This window comes from Rhinopithecus bieti, unplaced genomic scaffold, assembly GCF_001698545.2.
Source record: "Rhinopithecus bieti isolate Rb0 unplaced genomic scaffold, ASM169854v2 scaffold_14549, whole genome shotgun sequence".
NCBI classification, from domain to species: domain Eukaryota; kingdom Metazoa; phylum Chordata; class Mammalia; order Primates; family Cercopithecidae; genus Rhinopithecus; species Rhinopithecus bieti.
The window spans coordinates 1,137,530-1,152,769 of record NW_016808027.1 but is presented as its reverse complement, the minus strand read 5'-3'; the positions used below and the strand labels follow the sequence as shown (position 1 = coordinate 1,152,769).

Below are 15,240 nucleotides of genomic sequence, written 5' to 3'. Positions count from 1 at the left end.
CTATAATCTCAGCACTTTGGGAGGCTGAGGCGGGTAGATCACCTGAGGTGGGGAGTTTGAGACCAGCCTGACCAACATGGAGAAACCCCATCTCTACTAAAAATACAAAATTAGCTGGGTGTGGTGGTGCATGCCTGTAATCGCAGCTACTCGGGAGGCTGAGGCAGGAGAATCACCTGAACCCGGGAGGCGGAGGTGGCAGTGAGCTGAGATCGTACCATTGCACTCTAGCCTAGGCAACAAGAGTGAAACTCCATCTCAAAAAAATAAATAAATAAAAATGATACAGACTCTTGTTAAAACTTCCAAACACATATAAGAAAAAATAGATACAAAGAAGAAAACAAAAATCAGCCAAATGCTATCGTGTAAAGACAACCACAGTGTTGAGAACATGGGGTTTGGGCACACCTGGGCCGGAAACACATCTTTACCACTTACTTAATTTCTCTGAGCTCCAGTTTCTTCATCTGTACAATAGGGATAATAATTTAAGCTAAATGACATCTATAAAATAGAGATACTAGTAGGTAAGTAATAATACTTTATCGGTCGTTTCAAAGATTAAATGAAAATATTCAAGTAAAAGGCCTAGCATAGTGCCTACACATGTAGTGAATGGTAATTCATAGTGGACACTCTCTGAGGTCTCCTTGTTTCTCAATCCTATATTTTTCCCCTTAAATCTCACTGCTTTTAGTGTAATTACACCTAAGTTAGGACAGGCGCGGTGGCTAATGCCTGTAATCCCAGAACTTTGGAGACCAAGGCGGATGGATCACCTGAGGTTGGGCGTTCAAGACCAGCCTGGCCAATATGGTGAAACCCCATCTCTACTAAAAATATAAAAATTAGCCAGGTGTGGTGGCAGGTGCCTGTAATCCCAGCTACTCAGGAGGCTGAGGCAGGAGGATTGCTTGAGCCTAGGAGGCAGAGGTTGCAGCAAGCCAAGATCGTGCCACTGCACTCCAGCCTGGGTGAGAGAGCGAGACTCTGTCTCAAAACACCAAACAACCAAACAAACAAAAAAACTAAATCAGTAAACATTTATTAAGAAGCTATTAGATGCTGGTGGTGGTGATGTCATTATTATTGTTACATTAGGATGAGGCTAGTTGTAAAGTCCTACTTACTACCTACTACTTAATTATTTGTTTAAGCAAACCTTGTCTTAGAACTTACATGGAATTGTTTTCTACTCACTCGTCCCATTGACAACACAAAATCAATCTCAAATTTGGGCCCGTTTTTGGTGAAGGGATAATTGAATCTAACAGGATTGGCTGAGGATTAAATGAGCCACTCTAGGCAAAGTACTCAAAACACGGTATGTGCCCAATAAATGATAGTTATTATCATCCAAGCAATGTATACAACCTACAACACTCTTCATTTAGGATTTATGGGAGTAAAAGTACAGAGGAGTTCTCTTTTCTGGACTCTTTTCTGGTTTACTTTTGACCCTAAAATGAAGCCTTCAGGCATTATCTAGATAAAATACTAATCTCCTGGACACAGTCCTAGGCTTCTTCACTGGCATTTGCTAGCTGTAGTTCCCTTCCAAATCTAATCAAAGGTCTATACTCCCCACAACCTTCCCTTACCTCCAACACCTGACCCAAAACTTTCAATATTAACTTTTGCCTGGACTCTATGTTGTCATATCATGTGATACTCAACATATCCAATTTGTTACTTGGTTTCTACTGAAAGCAATTCTCACTTGACTGATGTGCACAGGAATCCCAAAATTCTGCAATAAAACATGTTAGAGTTTACTGTACTTATTATTGGTTTTATACGTACAGTTGTAAACTAATAATGAGATAGCAAAACACAGTGTTTAAGATCATGGATGCTGTGGCCAGATTGCCTGGGTTATAATTCTAGCTCTGTTGCTTTGTGACCTTGGGCAAGTTATTTAACCTCTCTGTGACAGAGTCTACTTTTCTGAATAAAGGGAATAACAACATGCTTTACTTTCCAGGGTTGTTATGGAGATTAGATGGGTTAATGTTTGTAAAGCACTTGGAATGGAGCCTGTCATATAGTCAGTGGTATGTAAGTGTTTGTTATACAATAACAGTTGCCATTTATGGAGGCTTAGTTATCTCCCAGGCACAGAGCATGTTACTTTCAACCCTCTCAATCATGCAAGGTAGATACATTATTTACAGTGATGCAGGAGGGCTGGCCGGTACTTGCTTATGAGAGCTGAATGTTAAATTTTCAGAAAGTTTGCAAGTCAGTTAAACAGAGACATTACTAAAAATTAAATTATATAAATGTACAATCAAATTATATTAAACACAAGGCAATAAATATTCAAATTTCATCACTTCCTAAGTATTTTACTACTGTCTATGCTCTTTTCGTTTGTTTGTTTTTTTTTTAGAGAGACAGGTCTCACTATGTTTCCCAAGCTGGACTCAAACTCCTGGGATCAAGGGATGCTCCTGTCTTTGCCTCCCAAAGTACTGAGATTACAGATGTGAGTCACTGTGCCTGGCCTATCTATGCTCTTTAGGTCATTTATGTTTATTGTGTCTGTATGGTGGAAATAATGGTGTGATACTGTGCAACTCTTCCTAACTCTGCATTCTATGGCATCAATATCTGTAGCTTGAATTTTGCCATGTGGAGCATTTATACCACAGAAGTGCAACCACTTCAGATCAGGGCTTTTTTTATTTAGCAAGTTGGTTATTACACATTTATCTGTACATCGCTGGATATTATTATCTCTTCTTTTAAGATGATAAAAGAGGTTAAATGATTTGCCTAAAGCCACACAGCTAGTAAGTGGTAAAGCTGGGATTCAGGCCCAGATTTTTGTTTGTTTGCTTTCTTGCTTTTACAAGAAAATTGTTTCCAAAGCCCATATGCTTTTCATTCAGTTACCCTCCAAATTGGAAAAGGAATAGTCAAACTGGGTAGACCTTAGACACAGAAACAGAAAAGCTATCTCTTTTCTTCCCCCTCCAGCTCTCCTGCCCTTAATGTACACTCTCAACCCCTAGTCTACCCAATCCTGTGCACAGCTGTAGTCATTCCTTTCTAGTCCCATTATCCCAACCCAGACTTAGAGATACCTTTCATTATTTATCTTGATTTGATAATTACTGCCTTGCTTTGCACCACTTTTGCCCATTATCCCTTCTTCCCAGAATTTCCTTTCTATTGTCCAAGGTTAAGATTAAACCCAGTCTTTCTAATACCTCTACCTATTTTCTATTTTCCTAGTTTGAGAAGGCTTGCCACTGTAGTTAAGATTCCGCAAATACCTTTTCCTGTGGCAGCAGCCGGGGTGAGAGGAGCGTGGCTGTCTCCTCTCTCTGCCATGGCATGTGCTCTCCCACTGATATTGGTGTACTCTGAAAAGGGGGAGTCATCTGGCAAAAATGTCACTTTGCCTGCTGTATTCAAGGCTCCTATTCGACCAGATATTGTGAACTTTGTTCATACCAACTTGCGCAAAAACAACAGACAGCCCTACGCTGTCAGTGAATTAGCAGGTCATCAGACCAGTGCTGAGTCTTGGGGTACTGGCAGAGCTGTGGCTCGAATTCCCAGAGTTCCAGGTGGTGGGACTCACCGCTCTGGCAGGGTGCTTTTGGAGACATGTGTTGTGGAGGCCGAATGTCTGCACCAACCAAAACCTGGCACTGTTGGCATTGTAGAGTGAACACAACCCAAAAATGATATGCCATCTGTTCTGCCCTGGCTGCCTCAGCCCTACCAGCACTGGTCATGTCTAAAGGTCATCGTATTGAGGAAGTTCCTGAACTTCCTTTGGTAGTGGAAGATAAAGTTGAAGGCTACAAGAAGACCAAGGAAGCTGTTTTGCTCCTTAAGAAACTTAAAGCCTGGAATGATATCAAAAAGGTCTATGCCTCTCAGCGAATGAGAGCTGGCAAAGGCAAAATGAGAAACCGTCGCCGTATCCAGCGCAGGGGGCCGTGCATCATCTATAATGAGGATAATGGCATCATCAAGGCTTTCAGAAACATCCCTGGAATTACTCTGCTTAATGTAAGCAAACTGAACATTTTGAAGCTTGCTCCTGGTGGGCATGTGGGACGTTTCTGCATTTGGACTGAGAGTGCTTTCCGGAAGTTAGATGAATTGTATGGCACTTGGCGTAAAGCCGCTTCCCTCAAGAGTAACTACAATCTTCCCATGCACAAGATGATTAATACAGATCTTAGCAGAATCTTGAAAAGCCCAGAGATCCAAAGAGCCCTTCGAGCACCACGCAAGAAGATTCATCGCAGAGTCCTAAAGAACCCACTGAAAAACCTGAGAATCATGTTGAAGCTAAACCCATATGCAAAGACCATGCGCCGGAATACCATTCTTCGCCAGGCCAGGAATCACAAGCTCCGGGTGGATAAGGCAGCTGCTGCAGCAGCAGCACTAGAAGCCAAATCAGATGAGAAGGCGGCAGTTGCAGGCAAGAAGCCTGTGGTAGGTAAGAAAGGAAAGAAGGCTGCTGTTGGTGTTAAGAAGCAGAAGAAACCTCTAGTGGGAAAAAAGGCAGCAGCTACCAAGAAATCAGCCCCTGAAAAGAAGCCTGCAGAAAAGAAACCTACTACAGAGGAAAAGAAGCCTGCTGCATAAACTCTTAAATTTGATTATCTCATAAGGGTCACATCATTTTGGACAGCTTCTTTTGAAAAAATACCTGATCATACAGGCAGTGAGAAAAAAAAAAAAAGATTCCTCAAATAATCAATTTCCTTAAACTTTTGATTAATGCAAACATCCATGTAGAAAACTATATATACATATCAAAAGTATATACCTCAAATCATTTTCCAAACTCAACACACCATGCAACCAGCACCAAGATCAAGAACATTACCTTCATCTCAGAAGCCTCCTCATACTCCCTTCCAGTTTCTACCCTACCAAGGGTAATCACTAATCCAGCTAAGTCATTCAACCCTAATATTGGCATGTCCATTGGGTTGGGCTGGGTACTCTAAACAGTGTGGTTGATATAGGAGTTAAGAAGAAATCACTTAGGCAGATAGTAAGAGGATAGGAGTCCACGGTAAGGCTTTTCTTTTTAATGAAAAGCAGCCCCAAATCATTTTATAACAAAGACCAGCCTGTAAAGTCGAGCTGCAGATGTAGACAAGCAAGTTGGGAGCTTGCACGGGTGAATGTGGGCAGGAACTAGGGACTAGACATGTTCAAGATGGCGGCTCCATCATCCCTTCTCTGCTAGCCACGTGTACAGTAAGGAGCAGACAAGATGGTGCCAGCCAAGGAGAGTTCATTTGCATCATAAGATTAGGGTGGGGATACCAGCCTTCTCCCTGGGCTATGTAAATGTCACACCTGATCGAAACAATCTGTGAGCCCTACATAAATCAGACACCGCCTCCTCAAGCTGGACTACAAAGTCCAGCGCATCTGCCACCATGATCACTAGGAGACCCCTCTCTCTCTATATAAAGAGAACTGTTTCTCTTTCTCTTCTGCCTATTAAACCTCTGCTCCTAAACTCTTTGTGTTAGTGTCCTAAATTTTCTTGGCGCCAGACTACCAACCCCAGGGTATGGTATATAGCCCACACAATGTAGCCACTTCACTGTCATCTGCTCCATTTGGCATAGGGATAGTATCAAGACTCTTCCCTGGCCAATTATCTTGACTTACTTCCCACTCCTGTGGAGCACTGACAAGAGGCCTGAGTTCTGATCCCACAGCAACCACCTAATAATCCTGGAAAAATCTACTTCTCTCTAAGCCTCAACAGTCTAGTCTCTAAAATATGGACAATGGCCAGGTGCAGTGGCTCACACCTGTAATCCCAGCACTTTGGGAGGCAGAGGCGGGCAGATCACTTGAGGTCAGAAATTCAAGACCAGCCTGGCCAACAAGGCAAAACCCCCTCTCTACTAAAAATACAGTTTGGTGTGGTGGTGCATGCCTGCAATCCCAGCTACTCAGGAGGTGGAGGCATGAGAATCGCATGAACCTGTGAGGCAGAGAGATTGCAGTGAGTGAAGATCGTGCCACTGCACTCCAGCCTGGGCGACAGAGCGAGACGCCATCTCAAAAAATAAAACAAAATAAATTAATAGGCCGGCCATGGTGGCATGAGCCTGTAATCCCAGCACTTTGGGAGGCGGAGGCGGGTGGACTGCCTGAGGTTGGGAGTTCAAGACCAGCCTGACCAACATGGAGAAACCTGTCTCTACTAAAAATACAAAATAAGGCACATGTATACATATGTAACAAACCTGCAGGTTGTGCACATGTACCCTAGAACTTAAAGTATAAAAAAAAAGTTACAATTTTTAGGTACAAGAATATTTGTATTTTAGATGTTGAAACATACACAAAATAAAATAAAATAAAAATAAAAATACAAAATTAGCTGGGCATGGTGGTGCAGGCCTGTAATCCCAGCTACTCGGGAAGCTGAGGCCCGAGAATCGCTTGAACCCAGGAGGTGGAGGTTGCGGTGAGCCGAGATTGCGCCATTGCACTCCAGCCTGGGCAACAGGAGCAAAATTCCATCTCAAAATAAATAAATAAATAAATAAATAAATAAATAAATAAATAAATAAATAAAATATGGACAATATAATGCATTTGCAGCATTGCTATGAGGACTAAATGAAATATTGCTCTCAAAGTACCTGGTACAGTGTGTCTGGTATATAATAATGTAATAGTCAATGATTATAGATTTTATTGTGTGCAGGTACTGCGTGAGGGTTTTAGGTATATTACCTCATTTATAATTGGCCAAATAGAATTATTTGATTTTCTCATCTGCTTCCAGTTTTTCATGTCTCAGTCAAGGGCATCACCACTTACCTAAAGATTTATGTTCCATATCTAGGTATTTTCCTTGATTCCTGTTTTTTCCACACTCCACTCATCTAATTCATCAGCAGGTTTTGCCGACTAGCAGAAAACTCAAGTCACTCAGTTCTCTCAATTTCCACTATCACTACTCTATTTTTAAAAATGGCTGGGCACGGTGGCTTACGCCTGTAATCCCAGCACTTTGGGAGGCCGACGCGGGTGGATCACCTGAGGTTAGGAGTTCAATACCAGCCTGGCCAACATGGCGAAACCCTGTCTCTACTAAAAATCCAAAAAATTAGCTGGGCGTGGTGGTGGGCACCAGTAATCCCAGCAACTTGGGAGGCAGAGGCAGGAGAATCACTTGAACCCAGGAGGCAGAGGTTGCAGTGAGCCGAGATTGCGCCATTGCACTCCAACCTGGGGAACAGGAGCAAAACTCCGTCTCAAAAAAAAAAAAAATTACTATTTTTTGAGACAGGGTCTCACCCTGTCACCCAGGCTGTATGCAGTGGCGTTATCAAGTGCTCACTGCAGCCTGTACCTCCTGGGCTCAATCCATCCTCCCACTTCAGAGCTGGGACCACAGACCACAGGCTTGCACCACCACCATGGCTTTTTTTTTTTTTTTTTTTTTTTAGTAGAGACGGAGTTTCACTATGTTGCTGAGGCTGGTCTCAAAATCTTGGGGCTCAAGTGATCCCCTTGCCTCGGCCTCCCAAAGCGCTGGGATTGTAGGTGTGACCTACTGTGTCCGGTACTGCTACCCTACTTTATTTATTTATTTTGAGAGGGGGTCTCACTCTGTTTCCCAGGCTAGAGTGCAGTGGCATGATCTCAGCTCACTGCAGCCTCTGTCTCCCAGGTTCAAGTGATTCTCCTGCCTCAGCCTCCCAAGTAGCTGGGATTATAGGCATGTGCCACCACACCTGGCTAATTTTGTATTTTAGTAGAGACAGGGTTTCGCCATGTTGGCCAGGCTGGTCTCAAACTCCTGACCTCAGGTGATATGCCTGCCTCGGCCTCCCAAAGTGCTGGGATTACAGGTGTGAGCCACTGTGCCGAGCCATTTTATTTTATTTTTAGACTGAGTCTCCCTCTGTTTCCCAAGCTGAAGTGCAGAGGCATGATCTTGGCTCACTGCAACCTCCACCTCCTGGATTCAAGACATTCTCCTGCCTCAGCCCCGCGAGTAGCTGGGACTATAGGCACGTGGCACCATGCCCAGCTAATTTTTATATTTTTAGTAGAGACAGGAGTTCACTATGTTGGCCAGGCAGGTCTCGAACTCCTGACCTCAGGTGATTCATTCCCCTCGGCCTCCCAAAGTGCTGGGATTACAGGCGTTAGTCACCGCACCCGGTCTGCTCCCCTAATTTTAAACCACCACTATCCTTCACTTAAATATCTCAGAATGTAAGCTACATGTGAACAGGCTCGGTTTATTATTGTTCATAGCTGCAGCCCCAGCACTTCAGCACTCAGAATAGTATCTGGCCTTTTTCAGGATTTTGCTGTGCTTTGAATGAATGCATGTTGCAACAAGCCTTTGAAATAGGTACTGTTATTATTCCCATTTTATAGATAAGGAAATAGGCTCCTAGTGGCTAAAGAATTACCTAAGTTTACACAACAAACTGCAAAACGAGGATTCAAACCCAGTAAGTCTGATTCACTTATGCACTACAGCTGCGGTACTGAACTGCACCAGCTTATGCTGAAGTCAATTATTAAAGATTTTTGGGGGGTGATACTAGGAGAAATTTGAGTTGAAATTCCACAACCTGATAACTTTTCTCCAAGTTTTCCTGAGAACACAGCTCATGCACCTCTTCACATTCTCCTAGGCACAACTATTTGGTTTCTCCCAAGTGTCTCTCACCCGCCTCTTCTCCTAATAATCCAGAGATAATGAACTCTTTTCCAGCAAATTCTCCTGCCTCTATCCGAAACACTCAGCCTCTCCTCATCCCCTCTGGAAAAACCTTCCCTAATTTCTCAACTCTGAGGGATTATAACAGGCAGTACTTTTCCCCAGTTGGCAGCACTACTAAAATTACTTGTTTTCAATAGTTCCTTTTTATCCAGGCTTTCCCGGGTTTCATCACCCGCAGCCAACCTCGGTAGGGAAATATTATATCCAATGACATCTGTTGAGAGACCATATTCACTAATGTTTATTACAGTATAATAATAATAATTGTTCTATTTTATCGTTAGTTATTTTTGTTAATCTCTTACTGTGCCTAATTTATAAATTAAACTTTAACACAAGCACGTAGGTATAGGAAAAAACTAGCCAGGAGGCCCCGCACTTCGCTGTTTCATACTAGCTCTGCCTACTTCAGTCTGCGCCGTCTGCATAACTAGTTTGACTCACAGAGGGCCGCCGTAGTGCGTCGCTTCCGTTGCCGGGGAAACGACCCGGGACCTGGGAGGGAGCAAAGACGTTTCCCGCCGGCGGGAGCTGTGTCTGTGGTTGAGAAAGGGGCTAGAGGCGGGTCCCAGCGCTGCCGCACCATGGCGGACCAGCTTTATCTGGAAAATATAGACGAGTTCGTCACGGACCAAAACAAGATCGTGAGCAGCTACTACTGGGGAACGCGGGCGTGCGACTGGGGTCCTGGGCCCTGCTGGGGCGGCGGGAGCCTTGACCCTCTCTCTGCGGTGGCTTCGTGGGGAGCAGGGGGAGACAGGTCCCCACGAGGGGACCTGGGAGAGCTCTGTGCCCCAGGGCGAGCGAGGACTCGTCGGGAAGGTCCTCCGGCACACACGGAAGTCCGCGTCCCTTGGGTGGGCGTGCTCTGAACAGAGCCTGGGGCTGGAGCCGCGGAGACCGGGCGCGGAGGGAGGGCCGTTGGCTGAGTATTTCTAAGGCGTCCCTACACCTATCTTTTAAGGTGGTTGGCGTTTAAAGTTTTACGTTTATAGTTGAGGAAATCGTGTCTTAACTGTGTTAAGTTACAAGTTGTGTAACCTCCAGATACTGTTTCCTCTTCCTGGAAATTTAAGCATTGATAGAGGTTTGACCCGCCTCACAGGGGTGCGGTAAAGATCAAGCGAGATGATGGATGTGAGTGCACTTTTCAAACCTTGATGATCGAGTGCATGCTGTGTGCCAAGGCACTTTAATCTTTACAGTGACCTCCCCGCAACCTACCCCAGGTCGGTGGTGGTATCCTTAGATGAGGAAATTGAATCTGAGGGGCCAAATAACTTGTTTATTTCCGGTTGGTAAAGGATAGGCAATTTTTCAGCCTACGTCTGTCCTCTTACTAATGCTTTCTTCTACATCACACTGCCTTTGCCTAACCTGTGCAAGTCTTCTAACTATTGGAAGCTTGACATTTGGAATTGGAAGAGACTTTGAGAGAAGAGAGTGCAGGCATCCTGGGTCTAAGAGGGATGAAGGCTTGATGCTGGTAGTTCCCAATCTGATCTCTTATAAAAATATTTACCCACTTTGTTCATTTCCTGACCCCTGCACCACCTGCCCCCTTTAATGTTTGCATGGGTGTAACTTTCTTTAGAAGTTTCTGAGACATCACACTTTAAAGTCATCTAGCTTCTGCATGAGTTTTAGGATGGGTTTGGCTGGTGGTCCCAAAAAAAAAGACATCATGAGGAAAGGGCCTAAGTAAAACAAGGAATGTGAGGAAAATGAGAGCTTTTTCTGTTAGGTATGTTCAACCTGTCTTTTAGATTATTTTCATTAGTTCATGAAACAAACTTACTAGCATTTTTAAGATAAATAACTTGGTCCTGCCTACCCAGATAGATAGTTCTTGGCAAAGCTGCAGTGGCATTTGTTGTAATTTATAAGGCATAACCATCTAAGAATAGGAATCTTTAGGAACAGACCCTCGGGACTGATCCGCACTCTGGAGTCATCTAATAAAACATTTGAAAATTTTTTTCTTCTTACAGGTGACATACAAATGGCTGAGCTATACCCTAGGGGTTCATGTTAACCAGGCCAAACAGTAAGTCCAATTTACTACCAATTTTAATCACATTGGAGTTTTTTGTTTTGTTTTTTTTTGTGCTTTGCTTTTAACTCTACAGATAGCCTATAGATTAGAGCTAATTTTCTGGGTAAATGAAAATAATACTCTTTTTACTACCTTTTGTCTTGTTTAAAATATTGGTGGACTTGTATTAGGTTGGTGCAAAATAATCGTGGTTTTGCCATTACTTTTGCAGCAACCTAAATGTATAAAGGTATGATGGTAAATTTATTGGATTTATTTGCAGCCTTGGGCTCTGGTTAACATCACTTTGTTAATTCAAATTTATTAAATGGCCTGCCCAGTTCTGTTTACATCTCGGATTTGTATGTTTGTTTCTTACATCTTCACTATGTTTTCACATGTTCTTCTTAGGCTCATGTGATGGGAGAACTATTTAAGTGAAACTGAAAAGAATATGTTTAGGCTGGTGCAGAACATTATTGTTCTTGAATTTTGCCATACCACCTTTTCTTACTGAAACCTTGATCCAGTTTGAAACCAGAGGGGAAAAGGCAAGCTTTTGAAATAACTTTAGAATGTTTTGACCTGCATAGGTGCCAGTATCATCTATGTCCCAAAAGGGGGAATTAGTAAACAGGTTGAGGACACAAATATTGGGTTAATTGCTCATTTAGTTTGTTTTATTCCTAAGGATGGTCTGAGTTTTCTCTATTCTTGAGTCGTACGAACTTTTTTTTTTCCGTTTTCTTTTTTTTGAGGCAGAGCCTTGCTCTGTCACCCAGGCTGGAGTGCAGAGGCGTGCTCTCAGCTCACTGCAACCTCTGCCTCCCAGGTTCAAGCAATTCTCCTGCCTCAGTCTCCCAAGTAGCTGGGATTACAGGCGCCCACCACCACACCCAGATAATTTTTATATTTTTAGTAGAGATGGGATTTCACTATGTTGGCCAGGCTAATCTCAAACTGCTAACTTCAAATGATCCGCCTGCCAAAGCCTCCCAAATTGCTGGGATTACAGGTGTGAGCCACCATGCCTGAAGGAGCCATAGGAACTTTCTTTGAGCCTTAAGAACATTCCACAAGTCTTAGAAAGTTCCTAGTCTCTAGAATGGGTTGCTTTGACTCTATCTGAGTTAGTGTTAGGCAGGTTTAGGAGTCTGATTTTGGTGGTGATGGTTAGGCTTTCAAACCTGAAAGTCTTAGCCTAGGGATAGATTGGGACTAGTTTTGACTGAGATTGCCCAAGAGCAGCTGGCCCAAACCCAAGAGGTTCAGTTAACTTTGGGAATGGATACCTATGGGTTATTGTTCGTTGTGGTTATGGATGTTTAAAGTGAAATTAGGCAACTATTACTAAGCCTATTGGGATATAAAGTTGTATACTGTGAACTAGAGTTCCCTAAAGGTGAAATGAAGATGCCTGCAATTTTACTGTAGCTACCTGATTACCTCTAATTTTTGTAGCATTAATGCACTGTCTAGCTCCTGCCTATCTACCCAACTTCATCTCATACCACTTCTACCTCACTTACTATATTCTAGCCATATTTGCCTTTCTGTTCTCCAAATATGCCAAGCTTATTCTCACTTTAGGATTCCTCTGCCTGGAATGCTCTTTCAGCTGTCCTCGTCCTTCAGATTTCAGCTCAGATTTTATATGTTACCACTTGTAAGGAATCTTACTAATCCTCTATTTCAAGTATCCCCACCCCTCCCCAACTCTGTCATATCATTCTGTTAATTTCTTTAGTAATTCTCCCTTTAAAAAGTTTATTGAGATATAATTCACCAATTTAAGGTGTATAATTCAGTAGTTTTTAGTATATTCACAGAGTTGTGTAACCATCACCACAGTTTTATAACATATTCGTCACTCTAAAAAGAAACTACCCACTATCACTCACTCACCATTTCTCCCCTACCTCTATGCCCTCAGCCCTAGACAACCACTAATCTTTCTGCCTATAGATTTGCCTGTTCTGAATATGTCATATAAATGCAATCATATATAGTCTTATAATGTCTGTTTTTTTTTCACTTAGGATGCATCACTACTTAATTTGTTCTTATGGCTAAATAATATCCCATTATATAATTTATTAGTTTCCAAGGGCTGCCGTAACAATATACTACAAATTGGGTGGCTTAAGACAACAGATATTTAATATCTTATATAGTACTGGAGGCTAGAAGTAAAAATCAAGGTGTTGGCAGGGCTGTGTGCTGTCTCTGAAATCTATAGGAAAGAATCTCATTCTTTACTTTTTCTCACCTTTGGTGGTTTGCTGGCAATCATTGGCATTTCTTGGCTTGTAGCTGTGTAATTCCAATCTCTGCCTTCATTGTCATGGCATTCTCCCTGTGTATCTGTATCTTTGCATGTGTATCTTATATGAACACCAGTCATATTGAATTACGAATCCACCCTACTCCAATATGACCTCGTCTTAACTAATTACATGTGCAATAACTCTATTTCTAAATAAGGTCACATTTTAAGGTATTGGGGGTTAGGGCTTCACCATATCTTTTTGGAGATGTGATTCAGTCTCCAAATATATATGGATACAACAAATTTTGTTTATTCATCATTAATAGACATTTGGGTTATTTCCATATTTTGACTGCTATGAATGATGCTGTTAAGAACATTCATGTATAAAACATTCATGTATAAGTGTTTATATGAACATATATTTTCAGTTATCTTGGGTATATGTATTAGTCCCTTCTCATGCTGCTATGAAGACATATGTGAGATTGAATTTATAAAGACGAGGTTTAATTGACTCACAGTTCTGCATGGCTGGGGAGGCCTCAGGAGACTTGGCGGAAGGCATCTTTTCACAGGTTGGCAGGAGAGAGAATGAGTGTTGAGCGAAGTGGGAAGCCCCTTGTAAAACCATCAGATCTCGTGAGAACTCACTATCATGATAAGAGGTTGGGGGAACTGCCCCCATAATTCAGTTACCTCCACCTGGTCCTGTCTTTGACACGTGGGGATTATTACAATTCAAGTTGAGATCTGGGTGGGGACACAGCCAAACCATATCAGTATCTATACCTAGGATTGGAATTGCTGGGTTATGAGATAATTCTGTGTTTAACATTTTGAGGAACTGACAAACTATTTTTCAAAATGGCTGCACTGTCTTACCGTCCTAACAGTATATGAGTATTTCAGTTTCTCCACATTCTGGTCAACACTAACGCTTTTTTTTTCCCTTAGACTTCTCGTGGAGGAACTCTTTTTTTTTTTTTTTTTTTTTGAGATGGGGTTTCACTATGTTGCCCAGGCTGGATTTGAACTCAAGGATCCTCCCGCCTCAGCTTCCCAAGTAGCTCTACGGGTGTACGTCACCACACCTGGCTAAAACTTTTTGTTATGTCTTATTTTAACCACCCAAGTGGATGTGAAGTGGTATCTCATAAATGATGTTGATTTGCATTTTCCTAATGACTAATGATGCTGAATATATTTTCATATGCGTCTTGGCCATTTGTGTATCTTTGGAGAAATGATATTCAAAATTTTGCCCATTTCTGTCATTGGGTATTTTTGGTTGTTTTTGAGTTTTAAGAGTTCTTTATATGTTCTGAAGATAAGACCCCAATTGAAAAATGATTTGCAAAAATTTTCTACCATTCTGTGGATTGTCTTTGTACTTTCTTGATGGTGTGCTTTGAAGTGCAGACATTTTTTGTTGTTGTTGTTGTTTGAGACAGAATGTCACTCTGTTGCCCAAGCTGGAGTGCAGTGGTGTGATCTCAGCCCACTTCTGCCTTGACTTCCCTGGGCTCAGGTGATTTTCCCACCTCAGCCTCCCAAGTAGCCAGGACTACAGGTGCATGCCACCACACTCAGCTAATTTTTTAATTTTTTGTAGAGATGGAGTCTCACCATGTTTCACAGGCTGGTCCCAGGCTGGTCTTGAACTCCTAGGCTCAAGCCCCTGCCTTGGCCTCCCAAAGTGCTGGGATTACAGACATGAGCCACCATGCCTGGCCAATGGAAGTTTTTATTGCTGATGAAGTCCAATTTATTTATTTTTCCTTTTGTTGCTTATGCTTTTTTAAGTTTAAATTTTAAAAGGATTAATTTTTTTTTATCTTATTATTATTTTTTTTAGTAGAAACGAGATCTCGCTATGTTGCCCAGGCTGGTCTCAAACTCCTGACCTCAAGTGATCCTCCCACCTTGGCCTCCTAAAATGCTGGGATTACAGATATGAGCCACTGTGCCTGGCCTAAGAAAAATTTTTAATTAAAACTTGTCACTGCCTGCAAATCTCACAGCACCCGAGTGTCATGTATATCAGCCACAACTCCACCTGTTAACCCAGAGCTCCAGATTCCTGACATGAGGTGGTTGATGAGATTATTGAGGCAGGAATTTGAAGATTGGCCTGCAGTTGGGCTGCGGGTCAGGGGGTTGGCATGGGGG

General features: G+C 42.5%; 1 protein-coding gene and 1 pseudogene across 5 annotated transcripts in view; both read left to right on the top strand.

Annotated features, from left to right (window-relative positions):
* Window positions 1-3,284: 3,284 nt before the first annotated feature.
* LOC108537643 (60S ribosomal protein L4 pseudogene) lies at window positions 3,285-4,707 on the top strand (annotated as a pseudogene). The gene has a single exon (XR_001887877.1). The product of XR_001887877.1 is annotated as a 60S ribosomal protein L4 pseudogene (transcript).
* A 4,518-nt stretch (window positions 4,708-9,225) lies between these two features.
* POLD3 (DNA polymerase delta 3, accessory subunit) overlaps window positions 9,226-15,240 on the top strand; it is a 68,104-nt gene continuing 62,089 nt past the window's right edge. For 3 of the 4 annotated variants that reach the window (XR_001887876.1, XR_001887875.1, XM_017885283.1), the window contains exons 1-2: window positions 9,226-9,408; window positions 10,756-10,811. Coding sequence is in view for 1 of the 4 variants with exons in the window: in XM_017885283.1 (XP_017740772.1) it covers window positions 9,349-9,408; window positions 10,756-10,811 (116 nt within the window). In the remaining 3 variants the exon portion in view is untranslated. Of the gene's footprint in view, window positions 9,729-10,755; window positions 10,812-15,240 lie in introns of all 4 variants that reach the window. The other variant, XM_017885284.1, reaches the window with a different exon arrangement.